General features: G+C 37.2%; 1 protein-coding gene across 1 annotated transcript; it reads right to left on the bottom strand.

Annotated features, from left to right (window-relative positions):
• Nucleotides 1-841: 841 nt before the first annotated feature.
• Nucleotides 842-4,906, bottom strand: calm2b (calmodulin 2b, (phosphorylase kinase, delta)). Its single transcript, XM_060896195.1, has 6 exons — nucleotides 4,780-4,906; nucleotides 3,218-3,248; nucleotides 2,025-2,168; nucleotides 1,778-1,884; nucleotides 1,557-1,692; nucleotides 842-1,468 (listed from the first exon to the last, which is right to left on the bottom strand). The coding sequence occupies exons 1-6, from the start codon at nucleotides 4,780-4,782 to the stop codon at nucleotides 1,440-1,442; spliced, it is 450 nt and encodes a 149-aa protein (XP_060752178.1). The 5' UTR covers nucleotides 4,783-4,906; the 3' UTR covers nucleotides 842-1,439.
• Nucleotides 4,907-18,327: the final 13,421 nt, after the last annotated feature.

The following is an 18,327-nucleotide window of genomic DNA, read 5'->3' as shown; positions in this document are numbered from 1 at the left end:
CTGTCCAAAAAGGTAGCAAAATTAACACACTCCAAAATGGATTTCTAAATATAAGCAACATTTTGTCATCTCCAGAACCCAAAAATCCTGTCCCCTTTGGATGGTCCTTCAACCCTTGCTAGAAAAAGAGCTAGTCTGGACATTATGGTTTGTTAAGAAACTTTATCATTCATATTTAGGGAGCAACCCTTGAATCCCACCTACACCTAATTGAGCTCCAAAAGGCTTTGTCAGCCAGCACCATCTATGCACATTAACAAAAGATACTCAGGCAACATGTTTGCCTTTCCACTTTCCATCCTTTTGTACATCCACAGTGAACTGTGGCTGCTTTTCAACAGCCCCATTTAAGGAAATGGCAGTGCTCTGATAGACATCAAGCTGAGCATTAGCATTGATGGGAAAACATTGATGTGAGGAGAGAACATGCAATCAATGGATGGAAACATTTAGAATAATAAGATACTACACCTTAAATTGCTTAAAATTTATACTAAAAAAAAAAAAAAACAATACTAAAAACGGCTCTAGCTAATCTGATGATCAAAAAATAAATAAATCCTGCATGTGGGACTGTGTTATTGTATTTACAAGCAAATCTCTGTCCCACAATTCCAGGTCATCTACAAGTATTGAGCCATGTAAATTGTACCGGAGTAAAAATGGAGATTCCACCTGAATTGTAAAGGAAATTATTTTACTGCAAACAAAATCGTGTTGACCGTGTGACCATGATTACTTTAAATAGCTTTAACTATGTAAAACTCTGATTCAAATAAACTGTATCTGAACTCCCATCTCAGCTGAAAAGAAAAAAACTTATCAAATGGGCAAAAAGGCATTTGGGATTAATTGTTAATTTTATTGGAAAACAAATATACAACTTGGAATGGATTCTTTGAGGCATGGCTGTGCCATAAGCAGTTAACAAAGAAAAAGTGACTAATTATAAAGCATAGTAATAACGAGAGAACAGAAATACAAAAAGACTATAGTGTACGAGTACCTGCCGATAAACCCGTTAGTATTTAATTCACTGATGTTGCAATAGTGCAATGTTGAGGATTTTTTCCCCCACTTTTATATGTAGTCCGTTGTCCATGCAGAGCAGTTCCTCAAAACAGGAAAGAAAGAGAGAGGGGGGGAAAAAAAGGAATTGGAATCAATTGAACTCCAGCCATGAGGTGAAAGACTGCAAAAAGCGTAAAATCAAGGTAGTGCCAGCCAAACTGTCTGCCTATACCCATCACCTGGTCCTGTGCCAGCCCACTAAATCAAAATGTTAACAATTACCAAGTGTGGAAAGGGGCGAAACAAAGAAAAATTACACATGCAGTTCCTTTGGACAGTAGAAGATGGGGAGAACTAAAATGAAACATTTTACATAGATTAAAAAGAAAAGGCAAATAGTTTTATACAAGAAATTCTGTACAAGGATTTCACTTCGCTGTCATCATCTGTACAAATTCTGTGGAAAGAGAAAAGGGTGTTTTACTTCAGAGTTATACTTTTAAAAGGTTTTAATGCTTTTACAAAACCAGACCTGGCACCCATACCTTCATAATTGACCTGGCCATCACCATCAATATCTGCTTCTCTGATCATTTCATCAACTTCCTCGTCTGTTAACTTCTCCCCCAAGTTTGTCATGACATGACGCAGCTCAGCAGCACTGATGTATCCATTTCCATCCTGAATGTATACAGGCAATTAAGCAATGGTTTAGAAACAAATGGGCACCCATTACTTTTACCGACAAAACCAACAGATAGGGTACCTTGTCAAATACTCTGAAAGCTTCCCTGATCTCTTCCTCACTGTCTGTGTCTTTCATCTTCCTTGCCATCATGGTCAAGAACTCTGGAAAGTCTATTGTTCCATTACCTAAGCAAGTCACAGCAGAGAAACATGTTGAGCTGCACAGGGTCATATGTAAACCCTCATACTCATAATTAGCAGTTCAGATAAAGACTTAAAATGTTCCCATTACCCAGATCAACCAAAGTAGTTTAATGTGTGCTCACCATCTGCATCCACTTCATTGATCATATCCTGAAGTTCAGCTTCCGTTGGGTTCTGCCCAAGAGAACGCATCACTGTACCAAGCTCTTTAGTGGTAATGGTGCCATCTCCATCTTTGTCAAATAGCGAGAAGGCCTCTTTGAATTCTGTCAGGACACAAGTATAGAGTCAAGATGCATAGAATAAACATGTCGAGCTTCTCATCACAGTTCATATTTTTCTTTTTCTATCTACTACTATACATAAAACCCACAGCCTTCCACACAGAATGCCATGCCTAGATTGTTTATAGCAGGAACCAGAACACCTTTTTGTTAAGAAAAGGTCCACAACTAAATCAATGCAGATTAAAAACAGCTGTTTTTTTTCCACACAAAAAGGCAGAAAAGTCACTGTGCTGGCAACCTGATCAATTCCAATCTTTTCAGACAGTTGTATTTATGACCGTTACCAAGACACAGTAACCAACAATGCCTTGACCGAAATGTCTAGAGCAGGAGGGAGCTGTAGTAGACGTACAAACAAACTGCAGCCATGGCAACGCTGGCCCACGCCAACAAGTCTAAGGCCAAGCTAATGACACTGCCTTCTGCATGAGGTTGGAGAGATCAGTAAAAGTCTACAAGTTACAAAAGGGGATTTTTTACATGCCTCTGGGAAAAGCTGCCCCAACATTGTAATGTGTAATTGTAGGCAAGTGATATAATAAATGTAAAAAAATAAATAAAAAATTCAGGAGACTGTAAAACCACAGCAAACCACAACATCTTTATTTAAAAAAAACATTCTAAGGAAAAAACAAATAATAATAATAATACCCTAAAATATACAAACACAAAGCGTAACCAAAGCCAAAACAAAGAAAACCTTAAGAAAATGTCATGAATTAAGTATTTATTCCCACATATTTCCCAACGCCTACAGCTTTTTATTTAATAGTCCTTGTGAGGAAGTGATCTCACTTTTTCTGGACCAACCCACAGATGCACCCAGTTAGCCAACACAAGCTTGTCCACAAACCCACCTTAAAAGGAAACAAGAGAGATGACAATCTAACAGCACACAAGTTGCTGGCAGGACTGCAAGAAACCATGCAACAAAGAGTGTGCAGAGAAAGAATAGGTGCGTTAAAAAAATAAGAAAGAAAAGGAGGGGGGAGGAGAGATAGAGAGAGAAGACAAGTTTATGACCATACCAGCAATCTGCTCTTCTGTCAGTTGATCAGCCTGTAAAAAATAGACAAAAATCAGGAAAACGCTTGTGAGTTGGTTTAAACATTTCAAGAACATTACAAAACACAAAGAACATTTTTTTTTTTTTTTTAACCAATGGAGTGTGCACATCTTTTTCTTTCTTTCTTTTTTAAAATCACTTCACTAAACCCACACACTACCCGCCCTCATCCCACAACTCCAAACAGGGTGCCGAGGGTGTGAAAATTCTTGTAATTCATGCTGTCTGAGAGGAAACAATCACTTCACAGGTTGACGCATCAGTGGGCCTTCCCTTATACGAAACTTAATCCTGATGGGACAGACTAACATCGTGTACCTTGTGTAGACTCAAACCCTGAAGCTTTACTACCCAGTAGGCTGTGTGTGCAATTTCCCTTGAAATAATCAAGCAGCTCTTATGTTAAACATCAATTTCAAATTGTGAACACACCTAAAACACACAATGCAAAGACAGAAATTTGAGAAGCTTTTTTATTCGCATGGATAAACCAGCTCAAACAATGAATTAACAGTGTTCAGGTGTGGCCAGTGTAAATTACAGGGTTATTACTCTTATTCTGTTGGGAAAAAAAAATAAATAAATAGATGCATGAATTAAAAAAATAAAAATCTTGAAGGCTGCAAAAGATTATTGTGCAACATGAATACCATTTATTCTTTCTCTTTTCTATGTCCTCCTGTTAATTTGATCCCATTTAGATATTTATCCGGTCATTAAACACGCCACTGTATCTATGCATACAGACATTAGACTGTTAGATTAAGTAACTAGACTATTATATAGTATGTTGATCGAAAACCATCTTTGTATTAAACATGTTTAGTCGCACGTGTGACATTATAAACGTATAATTTACCAGATCGACAACAAGTATCGAAAGTTAGCCTTGGTACAAACTACTCTAACTAACTTGCTGATAGCAAGGAAGATTGTGAGCTCTTCAACCTGAACAGAACAAAATGAAAGAACTCAATGAATCATTGGCGCTTTTTTATCTCCACCAAGGCGGGAAGGTTGATAAAAAAAAAAAAACAGTTCAGTTAGCAGTTACCTAGCTATAGGAAATAAAATAAACTTCACCTCAAATATAAAATAACGCCCCTATAATTAGAGTTAGTTAGTTCATTTCCTAACCAATAAAATCCAACTTATATGTATCGTCACTTAACCAGTATTGTACAGTATTGTAGCTAAATCAGCTAGCTACAAGGCTAGCTACTAAACTATAAAACTGTGTAAATGAATGAACTCATAAACGCGAATATATACTTATATAAATATGTTAGGTAGTAATATGTATATATATTAATATATAGTATAGGTCGATGACTAGATTGTATACTTATATACACTTATTCCTGCTCTATAATAAGCAGCCTGTATAACAGTCAGCTATGATGTAACGTTCATACAGCATTAACGCCTGCTTTTATTGGCAAAAACAATCATATTAAAGCGTTCACAAAACGATAATCGTATATAGGATAGAAATAGAAGTGAATTAGTTTAAAATGTACTCACCATTTTGCTATTTTGCTAGCGTTCTGTCCCGAATATAGACCTCTGTAATGGTGAACACAGAACTCACTACAGTGCAGACCCGCCTTGACGGTTGTACATAAAACGCCTCCCCTGTATATGTATCCATCCGCCGGCTTATCTGCATTCTGGCGAAGAGCCTGTCGCAAATACTGAAATATTACATACTCGAACCGCAAACGATTTAAAAGAATATCGATAAATATACACTTCAGAAGTGAAACAAATGAGTTTTTTGTTTAACTAAGAAAATTATTCGCTAAAACACGCAAGGACTATTTGATTGCGGATGATTACTGCGTGTGATGCGGTCGTGCGGAAGTTTCTGATTGGCTCGTTTGTACCTGCAATGCGTCACTCCTTTGGTCACACACAGCAGCGTTTAACCAGTCATAAATGTCAGCTCAAACCCATGTACTCAAATCACCTGAACACATACAGACGCCTGTGTGAATAGGTTGTCTGTTTATTTATTTATTTATTTATTTATTTATTTATTTATTTATTTAATTATTTAATAACTTGAGTCAATCTTTCTAATGTATGCTGCTAATCTTTTGACAGTAGCATCCCATATCAGACACATGTTACTATTACAATGCAACTTCTCTAGCTGAAAGTGAACCTATATAGTCTGAAGCATTAGCCTGGTGGATAAGTCCATACCCAAGACATTTAATCATTTACTGTAATGAAAATGGTACTGGTTCTTGTTTTAAACCCTCAAACAGTGACAGATTTGTCCACACATAACTGTCCCAGATTCCCCATGGCATATGTAAATGCTAGAGTATATAACCCTGTTAAGAGACTTAAAATGAGGCCTACTTAAAATAGTTTTTGAGTTAATAACCGCAGTTCACGCGGTTTCACTGTGGTTCGTTCATGGTGTCATTAGAAACAGGTAATCACATAAACATGCGGAGGGTTTGAATCATTAACCTGGTTGATACGTCTATACCCAAGACTTATCTTGGCACTTATCTTGGGAATGCAATTTCTCTAGCTGATAGTAAGACTATATAGTTTGAAGCATTAGCCTGGTTCATAAATCTATACCCAAGACATTTAATCATTTACTGTGATGAAAATGGTATTGGTTCTTGTTTTAAATACCCAAATGACCAACAGAAAACACCCAAACAGTGACAGATTTGTATATCTAAGTCATATTTGTCCACAGGCCTACTTAAAATAGTTTTTGAGTTAATAACCGCAGTTCATGCTGTTTCACTGTGGTTCGTTCATAGTGTCATTAGAAACAGGTAATAACATAAACACACAGAGGGTTCAGGTTTATGTGGCATTTTTGTTTTATAGTGTGTTTTTTTTTCACCAACGCTGCTTGGAGTCACTGTATGAGAGTTTAACTTTGAATCATAGCATTCAGTCCAAAATTGCACAGATTGGCATGAGCAGGCATACATTTCCCTTTTCAGAGCTTGTAAAAAAACAACTGGAATTTGTGAATCACTCTGAATTTGGGCCTACAACACAAGCACTCTATCCCTGTGTCCTATAAGGTGTGTAAGCGTTTCCATTTGTAGATAAAATTTCACACGGAGAAATTTATATAGTAAAAAAAAAAGCTCAGACAATTTATATGTTATACTAAAATTTAGCATTCAAGCTAGATAAATATATTTTTTAAACTACCATGAGCGGTATTGAATGGTATCTCAGAGTTCTGGTAGAAGATCTGGAAAAATACAGTATAAAGGGCATTCAGAGAAAGTAGGTAATCCCAAACATAATTAAAATGTTTGCTGATCAGACACTAAAGGCACAGCATATGTTTTCAGTTAGTTAAAATGTATAATCAATAATCATGCAAAGATATTGTGGGTTAAAATGCCCAGCAGCAGCACCAACAAAAAATGCCCAGCAGCAGCACCAACAAATTAGATAATAGTATTGGAAGCCAGCAAATTCATTGCACTATGACTGTTATTGTGCTCTAATAAAATACAAAGTATGAGTCTTTTAATATCACACAGCTAATAATAGTTCAGAAATGTGGGCCAGCTTCCAAGACAAGTGCTAGGTCTAGTCTTAAACAAAAGGCCTTTCAAGTAAGAAATCCTATTGACAGCATAACTTCATTTTGTTCAAGAAGTCTTAACAGTCATATCCTGTACAAAAATCTCAGATTTCAGATCATAATGCTTTTGTTAAATTCCTTTGAAAATAATATCCCTACAACAGGTGACAAGTAAACACATCATGCACATAATGCTTAAGCACATAATGGAATTGTGTGAGGAATTGATTACCATTGAATTTAATGTTGAAATGATTACAGAACATATTTGTTCTATATTTGTTTTAAAACTTTCATGTAGCCATGTTTTCTTACACCGATAGTGAATTATAGATGATTCGAATATATATCTGTATATTCAAAATATCTGTGGATAATATTTAATAATATTCAGTTAAATTTCTAAACTCTGGATTTTACTTATTTCTAAAACAACATAAAGCTGAAGTGTTATAATATTGTATTATATGCCTAGAGTTTCTCTAAAAATCAACGTAACATGATACTGATCTCTGCTGTCAGTAGGTAACTGAGAACATCATAAGTCATACGAGACCTGGATAAACGATAATCACAAGTCTAAAGAGCCCCAGACCACTCAGTTGTTTACCTGTAGTGAGAGCCATGAAACTGAAGACCTATTCATTCGTAATGCACATTGAGGCCTTTAGATGCACTGCAACACTGGGATCACATTTCCCACTTTGTGTGTACAATACACATGCACATACATTATGCACTTGTGTACAGGTACACTTGTATAAAAATAACTTACTCAGGTGTTCCCTTTGTTGAATCACTTTATTTCTTACTCAATCCTCTTCTGTAACACACTGTATTAATCAATATATTGAATAAATAAACATCACAGAAAGCAATGTTTGTGCAGCAGATAAACTGTAAACTTCCTGCAGTCATCAGGCTAAACCTGATTAAAAAAAAAATTTTTCCATGTGATGTCTATGCTTTTTTTGTAATTTCTAATAAAAATGATCATTAAAAAAGAGTAAGAACAATTTGAAAAGCATTATCCAAAGGCCTTCCGGTAAAAGCAGCCTTGAGAAAAGACATTACATATCTAATTATGAGTGGTTAAACGATGTATAAACGATAACTAATTTATGAATGTTGTATTGTGTGTAAATGTAATTATTGCTTTATTGGTATTGCATTATAACAGTAAACATATATCATTAAAAAATTTAAGTTCACTTCTGTGCATATCACACAAGCTGACCATACAACACACTTTTGAGCAACGACTTAAAGTGGAAATTTTGCAAGAATTATTTTTTTTTATTGCAAGAAAAAAAAATTAAAACAAACAAAAAATATCAAAGTGTTAAGTGTTAATGTTAAGTGTTAAAATCTAACACTGTTACACATAATCAGTAGTCCCTTTTTAATATACAAGATATATGTAAAACCATACATAGGCAGAATAGTTAGTTTGATGTATCCAACACAGTGTAATTTAAGAACAGCTCAGTCTTCAGCTGTGCATACTGGGCAACATCAATATTTCAGCAAGTATTTAGCAGAAGCTATCTACCATAGTCAATCTGTGCCAGCTAATTAAAGCCATTTGAAAATGAATGCAGCCTTCTTACAGACATGACTGTATATGTGATACACTATATATATATGAAATAGCAAAATAAGCTTTCACCTCAGCTTTTACATTACAAGGTGCTTTTTTGTGATGTAATTATAAATACGGTATTCCTGGTAACTGAAATTGTAACTTGTATTTATTTTATATAGGTATATAGCTTATATAGTTCTTTTATATAAGGTTTTGTTGGTGTGGATTAGGATATCAGTTTTATTTAAAGATAAACAGGGCTATTCTTAGTGGCATAGTAAAAGGTAATTGATGACTAAGAGATAACACTATTGTGCTACTCCACCTGCTTCATCATGAAGGCTATTTGTCACTAAGCCAAAAGATTTGTAATTTGTTTTAATTCCACATGGTTATAAAGGTTTATTTGCTCCATGTGACTAGTAAAAATATAGGTGTAATAAAATTCCTACTTCGCAGAGGTCCTCTGAACAGTCAATAATTTTCTCAATATTGTCTATATCACCGGTCCTCGAAGTGGGGATCCCCCAGTGGTATGCACAGTTTAGTCAGGGGGCCCATAAAAACATTGTTACAATGGCCTACCATAACAAAACAAACCATTATCAAAGCTATTATACTTAATTTTTAGTTCTATTATGTCAGTGACGATAGAGGTGGACCCGAATGCAGAACGCAAACAAGGGTTCTAGTTAAGAGTCTAGTGATTTCAGGGAGCGTAGCAGGGAAATATAGGGAGTGAATGAATATAACTAAACAAACACTCACAGATAGTATGCAGCTGGCAGACAGAAAACACAATCGGAAAACAGTCTAACAATACAAACACACAAGTGACAGAACCACGAACGGTAGGCAGAGCTCGAAGTCAAAGAACTGTCCAATAATGCTATGCACTGGTGAAACACAGTAATGCAGAGCAGGCAGAGGCAGCAACAAGAAACAGGCAGGGTCAAAACCAGACAGGCAAGCATAGAGAAAGCCGAGTCAGCAATGGGAGACAGGCAGAGTTAAAATCAGGCAGGCAGGCATAGAGCAGGCAGAGTCAGCAAACAGGGAACAGGCAGGGTCAAACCAGGCAGGCAGGATAGCTTAACAGGAGCAAAGGCAAACTGAGAAGGCCATTTGGTTGAGAACATCGATTCCATGGTGCACTTATTTAGCATGGGGTATCATAAAATAACAGCTCCACAAGTGCTCATAGTGTTTCCCCAAGATGGCTTGCAGACGTGGAAGTGGGCGTTGCAGATCCGGATGGTGGGATGGATCTGAAGCACTCTAGGGAGCTTGAGCTGAACTGCCACAGGGTTTAGTACCTTGAAGATGGGAAACGGGCCGACAAAGCAAGATGCAAGCTTCCTGCAGGCAGCCTTCATGGGTAGATCTTTGGTAGGTAGCTAAACCCTCTGGCTGATGCGGAAAGGAGGTATTTGGTGACAGTTACGGTTGGCTCATGGGGAATAACTTTTGTACAGCAGGGTGGTGCAGGCTCTTTCCCCGACCCACCAGCAACGATTGATGAGTACTATGGCAAAGGGGAGCAAGGCCTCCAGTTCCTGGGTAGAGAAGAGTGGTGGGTGGTAGTGATCTGCAGCTTGAAATGAGGAGAGACCTGTGGCGGCTGATGAAAGAGAGTTATGCGCATATTCAACCCACAGTAATTGGAGGCCCAGGAAGAAGGTTCCTCCATGCAGAGAATGTGGAGGGCTATTTCAAGCTGTTGAACACTGTTGAACAAGTAACACTGTACAACCTGGGATCGTAGATGGTTGGGGGTGTATAATCTTCCCTTCAGGCATCCAACAGGGGTCGGGAGGTTGGATGCAGCTTGACAAACCTTTCTCTCAATTTTGAGGTGGAGGGCCCGGACCATGAAGGAAGACAGGAGGATGAGGTACTGTATGTTCTTGTAGTCTGTCCACACCAGAAAGGGTTGCAGTGCCTTCCAGCCAGTTATGCCATTCCTCCACTGAGATAGCTTTATAGCAATTTTTCTTGCCCCCGATCACATAATTCTGTTCAGAAAGGCTGAGGCTTGGGCTGCAGGCGGGAAGAGAGGAGCAGGAGCTGGGGCCGGAGGCGGAGAACTGTGTGTGGCATGTTGGGGACTGGGTTGCCAGGAAAAAGAAACTTGGCAAGATAGCTTAACAGGAGTACAAGGCAAACTGAGAAGACCATCTACCTGGAATTGGGCGTCGCAGACCCGGAAGTGCATGGCGCTTGAGCTGACACAATAGTTATTAGCCTGTTTGACTGGTCACTTGCATAGATTTAACAAGTAGGTCTTTAAATTATATCAATTGGGAAGTTCAGTAATAAATAATTAAATGGATTCCATTAACTTATGTTCAGTGAGCCAAAAATGTTATTTCTTTTATTTTTTTTTTTTATATTTATATCCAGGTAAATATATTTGCATACATATAGTTAAAAACACACAAGTATAATTATACATTGGACAAAAAAATTATTGCTTAAAGTACACATCATACATATATATTAGTGACGTATTTTATTTGTAGAAAGGGCCAGAGTGGCTTAGTGTCTAGCATGTTTGCTGCACACCTACAGTATGGGCTTGTTTGATTCCCACATCTGCTCTGTGTACATGACATTTGCACGTTTGCTTTGGGGGTTTCCACCAGGTTTTCTGGTTTTCTTCCCCAGGCAACAGACCTGTGTAATGATCTTGTTAGTGCCATGCATTGGGTTAGTCCCCTGAGTCCCTTGGTAAAGAAAATGTATGGATTTGTACATTATATATATAGTATAATTTAGTCATATACATACAGAAATAAACACAATGAAGAGTACATATCATTTATTTTCATATAATCAAGCTTATATGTAAATCAATTTCAAAATCATATATTCTGCATGTTTATATACTGCAAGCATTTCATTAAACTGGATTTCTCAGTTAGATGGTTGATTAAGACTAAAGACAAAACTGATCAATAGGAATATTAAAGTCATCTAAACAATGATTAGGTCTCTTGATGTAGCTGGCAGAGCAATAGCAGTGTATTAATGCACTGCAGCTCAAGACTGATCTACAGTTGGTGCAGTGCTTAGTGCTTGCAGCTAGTAATTTCTGTCCAGAGGCTGATGATTTAATTCCCTGCAGAGGCTCACAGCTTTGCTCTGTCATGGCAGCAGCAGCAGTCTGATCATTGCATCCGAACCCCTGCCTCTGGCCATGTTCCAAGACTCTGCAGCAGACCACCTGACTGCACCACTAGCACCCGATTGAACGCAGGCCACCTGATGGTGCAAGGGCACTGCAGAGTGTACACACTCACAGGACTGTCAAACATCAGAGACAGAGAGTGCTGACTGAACTGCAACATGCATTGACAACCCTGCAAAGTAGTATGAGAGCTTGTCATGGACCAATCAAATGTTGCCAACCTTTCTTACAGTATAGCCTATCATCCATGCACATAAAATCTAGGATAAATAATTAATCCTTTTTGCTCTGAACACATCCCACAATATTTCACACCCTCTTTGGCCATAAAGATTACATTAACAAGATTACACATTCTGACAGAGTAAATGAAAAAAAAGAAGAGATAAGATATTCCAAGGGTCTTGTAAGATATAAAGATGAACAAATTTTAATAAAAAAAAGGTAAAGCATAGAAGTGTGAAAGAAAGCTGATGAAGGATAGAAATCTAATAGAAACCTAATGATGTAGAAAAACAGTGCTCTTCTCTACTTTATTCCAAATTTTCAAATTCTAGCAGATCTGAGGTACCACAGATGGACATCTGCACTTGCTGTGTGTAGTGTGTGGGTGATGGTGTGTTCAGTCTCCAAAATCCTACAGTGCAGTGGAGATGCTTTCCACCCCCTACCTCGTCACTCTCTGGCCGATATTTCAGCACTGATGCTTCACTCAGCAAAACTGCAAAGGAGTTTGCTTTAGCTGTCTATCTATCTATCACATCCCTGCAGAGTTGGAGCCAATATTCATTCCAGTCTCATCAGCACAGTTCTCGGTTCTGACACCAAGCGTTCTGTCTGGTTACTGCTGCTTCTTCACCTCTGACTTTAGAAAAATGTAACCCACTTTACTCAAATGAATCTTGACTAGCATTTCAGGGCTCTTTTTGATCCATTACAAAATTAAAATGTGGGTTAAACGTGTATTTTTTTGGGTTAAATATTTTAAAATAAATGCAAAAATGTTATGTTACATTATGTTATGTAACATGAACTACTGGATTATAAGGGCATAATTTAACTACACAAATGTTTCAGTGTAGTTAAATCTAATCTCTATGTACCACATATAAACACTCTTCACTACTTTAGTGGGTAGCTTATACAGTAAATGTTAAAAAGTAATTCCATGTCAGAAAAGATCCTTAAAGAACACTTTTTGCATAATCAAAATTCACTGTAATCGAAACCTAAGGGCGGCTGTAAACTTCCAATAATATGTTTTATTTTGTAAAATGTTTTAATGGATTTCACATGCACAGGTTTATGTTTATTAAGATATACTGAATGATGCGTCCTTGGTCTAAAATTTGGTCTTGGTCTTGGACTGGAATTACTCTTGTAAGCTATGGTATGTTAATGCCTGCCTTATAGTAGACCTATTGTTAATGAATATGGCATTAAATATTTACTGCCCTTAGATTTTATTATAACTCCATTTTAGAATAACTGGGTTTATTTTCTACACATAAAAATATGCCTGGTATAGATAATAATCACATATACACTAGAGATCCATGGATAAAGACTGGGTTGAAAATAGTGGAGTTGAAAACTTCCCTATAACATAATTTTAGTTTTAGGCATATTCCATATATTAGTTATATTAGGCAGAATCTGTTCTCAGTATGTGTCACAAAAGATACAGATCATATCACAGCGTGTGCCATATCACAACCCCTGGAAGAAAATAACGTATCGTTTCAAAAGCTAAATCTCTTGCAGGATACATTAGGCTTTTGGATTATATACTCTGCTCTATTACACTGGAAAATCTGCATATCCAGCTCAACCCTGGATTATGACCACTGAAGAAATAGAGACAGTTAATCCAGGGCCAAATGTCACCAACTGACTGACAAAAAAGACAGATGCTACTATTTAGCACAAAGTGGAAGTGTATTTGAAAATGCTGTGCACATGACATGCACATGACATTGTTTTAAATAGAACATGCCGAGAATCATAAAATCAGACACCACCTTTTGTTCATTTGCAACCCTGTTTCCCTATTCTTTAGCCTGTAAATGCAGTATCGCTGTTATAATTGTGCCCAACAAACTGAAAACTGCTTTTCTGTGATTTTCATAAGTCTAAAATTATGCATCTACTTGATCTGAAGGCCATGATAAAAGCTGAATTGATCAACCATGTAATTACAGTCTTGTACAGGATGGATAGCTATGTTAACCTTGGGGATAGAACAAATAAGTATTATTAAATGTGCTCTCGCTGATCAGTAATTAACTTTTCTGTAGAAAAACAACCATTATACATCAGTTTAAGGATGAACAAATGTGTGTATTATCAGAAAACAATTTTAAAGAAGAGCTTTACAAGCTTTTAAAGGGAGTAGCAGAAGCAATATGAAACTCATAAATACCTGGAAGAACATTACATGAGGCAGTACATGGTTATGTAACAGTACACCCAATATCCATTATTCTGGATGATACATTATGTTTATATCAATATAGATGATAGATGATAGCTATCTGTTGTGAATTACAGAGAAACACGTTGGAATCAGAGACAACGTTTATTAAGCTCTGGAGTCTCTCTGTGTCTCAAAGGGAGAACAGCAATAACACATTTTTTTTCAACGGTATATGTGTTGTATGTTGTGTCTGTGGCTTGTAACTGAGACCACAATAGATATTGTCCTCAATTTAAGATGTCAGATCAATGTGTGTTGATCCTTTGTGTATCCATGTGGCTTGGGCCGTGTACCAAGCCCTTTGTTCATGAGTGACATTGTGATATACAGTGTTCTACATGCATGATAACTGTTATACAAATACTTTCCTACTCTAAAGTTTTGCTCTAAATGAACACACAGGTTAATGACATGTTGAAACCTAAGTGCAAATAAATCTCATAACTGATGTATTTTTGCTAGAACTTTACTAACACAAAAAAGCCCTGTGTATTGTTTAACACATCCACAATTTCAATTGAACAATTTGTCTTTATAGTTGTCTAAGGCATTTATTTTTATTTTTGCATATTCTAAATACCTCAGCAGGATAACTCAAGGTTTCAGAAGTGCAAACAATTGACTGATTATATTCTGCCATCTACAGGTCTATCGTAGTACTGCAGCCTGAGGCATTAGTGAGAAAAAGGCGCTTATAATTCTGAGATGTCTTCAATTTGTCCCTTGAAGGTTTAATATAGAATCAGTCAACAGAGAGTAGATACAAAAGTAGGACCTTTTTAGCAAGTGAGAACCATCATAGGCGGAACCTTTGAGAAGATGGATCCAGAAACTATCATAGAAACACTTGGTGCAAGAAAGGAATAGACCTGGAATGAATGAGAGATCAAGTTTACGTACACCATACAGACACATTCACACCTAGGGGCCATTTACCAAAGCCAATGCACCTACCAGAATGTTTTTGGGAGGACGGATGGAGGAAACCCACGCAGAGAGCATTCAAAACTCCATGCAGCCTTTAATCCAAGTAATTATACATTTTTTCTATAAATAAAAACCACATTGTTAATTTATGCATATATAACAGTTTCGCTTCACTCTCTGTTAAGGTTAAGTGTAGGTTTATATTACCATCTACAACTTGATGAAGGTAAAGCTAAAAAAAAAAAGCTACAATTTTAAGAACTGTACCGTAGAAAGTCTTTACAAGTACATACATTCTAGCTCCTTATGAATTGCTAAACGTTTTTATTCAAACCCTTTCAATTTTCCTTTATGTGCAAGCACAGCGGTGAGCTGTTTGTGCTACCTACCCCTCGATGGAGTTCTACAGTGAATATGACCAAAGCCCAAAATGCCTTTGACAAGTACTTAAAGCCCTAACTGCAGGGCCTCTAATGAAAGGAAAGGTGGACTCAGTGGCACAGTTAAAGGAAGAAAAGGAGCTAAGAGAAGGGTTGGCTGCTCAGCCCTGTGGAGAGGGCTTTTAATGAATACAGACAAAACATATTTGATACACTGAATTACGCAACTCTCCAAAATATAATTTCTTTAAAGTGTAAGAAAGTTCTGTAGTAACTCAGCTTGAACACCTGAGCATGTCAGCTGGTGAAAACTCTTTTGTCATGCATAATCCCACCCAAGTCTTAGCTCATACAGCCGGATCATGACAGACATGACCATCCAATGACCATGACCAATGCCCAGATTATGGAAATAAATAGTGTACGTGTTCTAGGAATTCCTTTCATGTTTAAGGTTTATAGACACTTCTATGAAGAGGTGAGATATATTATAAAGCAGTGGCATAACAGTTTATGTGAAGTCCACATTTGTCACCAGCATTGAACACACCTGCTTTGCCTGCCTCGAATATGTTTGGGCTTGTGGATTAATGGGCTAGTCTAGTTAGAAAATAGTATAATAATTCTATTCTGGACATGAAATCTTGTTTTCTTCATTTATTGGTAGCTTGACACATGTCTGGAATGGCCAGAGTGTCTGGTAGATAGGTTTAAGGTGTGATGTTGCTTGCTACTCCACAACAAACATCACTGTCTCTAAGAGGTGTTGGGGTATCACAAACACTCAGGCAGACATGGTGAAGAGAGGTCAGCACGCAACATGATTCTGTCCCTCCCAGTTTCCACGAAATACAAGGAGAGAGACAGATACATTGAAAGCATACCATAGTAGCTGAGCTGAGAATGCATGACATAATCACGGTCTCAGACGTGTTATTTTATGTTTAAAGCATAAATTATACAATACTTTTAGGTCTGATGCATTTTTTAAACTCTGTACTGCTCTGACAAGAGGGACTAAAGAAACGCCACAAGGGGGCAGTATAAGGTGTTACAATCCAACCCGGTAATTACAACTATTATCAGAATCTTAGGAGTATTGTTACCTTGGTTCTCAAAGTGTCATCACCACTGCTGTACACACTACTATACCATTATAACTATACACAGTATTAATTATTGACTGGCCAGTTGACTCCAAAAGGTTTAATCTAAGGGTCAATAATTTTGCTCAAAAACAAGTATAGTGTCATTGGGAATCTAAGTACAGCTCAGAAGAGCTCACAAGAGCACCATGTGTGAAATTTTAGGAACCAAAGAACTCTTAAATGTTTTACAGTTTAACCTTGCCATTTAGGCGTGTATAGATGAGATAAAAATATAGATTTTCATACAAAAATTCATAATGATATTTTGGTTATTTATCTCCAGCTCCAGTCTTGTCTTACACTCATGACAGTTATTATGCTTTGTCTTTCTCACTCCAGTATTAGAAGACTTTGCATACTCAGAAAATAACAATAAGCTTTACATAATCAGTAGATAAATATTATGCTGTTTAATTCCCTTTTGAAAATAAATAGCAGTAAACTTCCCTGTAGAACATATGAGTAACGTATGACTTGACATTTCTTCTTTTCTTATTAGTTAAGGTATCTGATGAAATCTATTATTCCTTAATACATTATCGTTCTGCACTACAGTATTTTTTTCACAGTGTTCAGTAATTTAAAGCTCACATTCAGTCTAAGAGTGAGTATGAAAAAAACAGACAAAGAGACAGTGAACAAATGAGATTGAATGAGAGAGAAATCAGTAGAGTTATTTCCACAGCACAGATTCCTGGGTATATATATAGCCTGGAACAGTGTCTTCTGGGGTGCTCCACCCTGAGACGGCTGTATGGAGCCCCTGCTGCTCCAGATACACACTTCCTGCCTGCTGAAGCCAGGACATGGTAATTCGGAGTAGGACAGAGTGGTCCTGCAAGTGGTCCGAACTGTACTGTGTGGCACCGATTTGCAGGAGATTGTAAGAATAAAATATCTTGCAGGTGTGTCAAACTGTGTTAATGGATTTTGACATGGCAGGATTTAAATATAAAAATATAACATGAAAATAGTCGATACCAATGTTCCATCGATGTGTTTGATTAAATATAGTGTTACATCTTTGAAGACCCCCTCCAAGCTTGTGTACCTCCATTTTATCATTCTCTGTCAAAGCTATGCTTCAATTATTCAGAGGCCTCCAGCAGATCACTTGAAACCCATAACCCACTTTCTATTTATACCTGACTTCAAAGAAGCACACAGTAAAAAGGGGGGATCCAAGCCAACCTGGTCCCAAGCCAACACCTACTCCCCAGGCCCAGGCTGCTGGAGGATTCAGTCTAGACTCTAAACTGTCCTCTTCCTTCTCATTAGGAGGGAAAGGGGAGGAGGAGGCCACATAAGGACGACTGTTTCGGTGGCCAAATTAATCTCCATCTACCGCACATGCAGTAGATGACAGTAAAAGTTCAGGAAACCTGTTGAAAGATTGAGTACCAAAATAAGATAGCAAAGAAAGAGTTGACGTGTATAACTGTTTTATTTATTTTAATAGTAAGACAAAGAAGCATAAGCCAAGAGCACCACAAGTGACAGCTACTGGTGGGAAAGGAAGAGTTGGTGCCCCCTCTGCCCTCAAACAGCATACTGTAACCGAAGTCAAACAAAATAATACAACAGAGCAACTTAGTAACATAGCCAAAAAGCAGGGTTCATTAACTGTACATAAGATAGATAGACAGTGCGAGAAAAAGAGTAAACAGTTAAAGACAGATAGAAGACAATGACAAAGAAATGAGTGAGTGATTACACTGTACAGTACAATCCTTTGGCAGTGTAAAAAAAAAAAAAAAAAAAAAAATTTTTAAAACCGACAAAG

The sequence above is a fragment of the Tachysurus vachellii genome, chromosome 2 (genome assembly GCF_030014155.1).
Source record: "Tachysurus vachellii isolate PV-2020 chromosome 2, HZAU_Pvac_v1, whole genome shotgun sequence".
Lineage (NCBI taxonomy): Eukaryota > Metazoa > Chordata > Actinopteri > Siluriformes > Bagridae > Tachysurus > Tachysurus vachellii.
The sequence above is the reverse complement of the archived record's forward strand: the minus strand, read 5'-3'. Positions and strand labels throughout refer to the sequence as shown.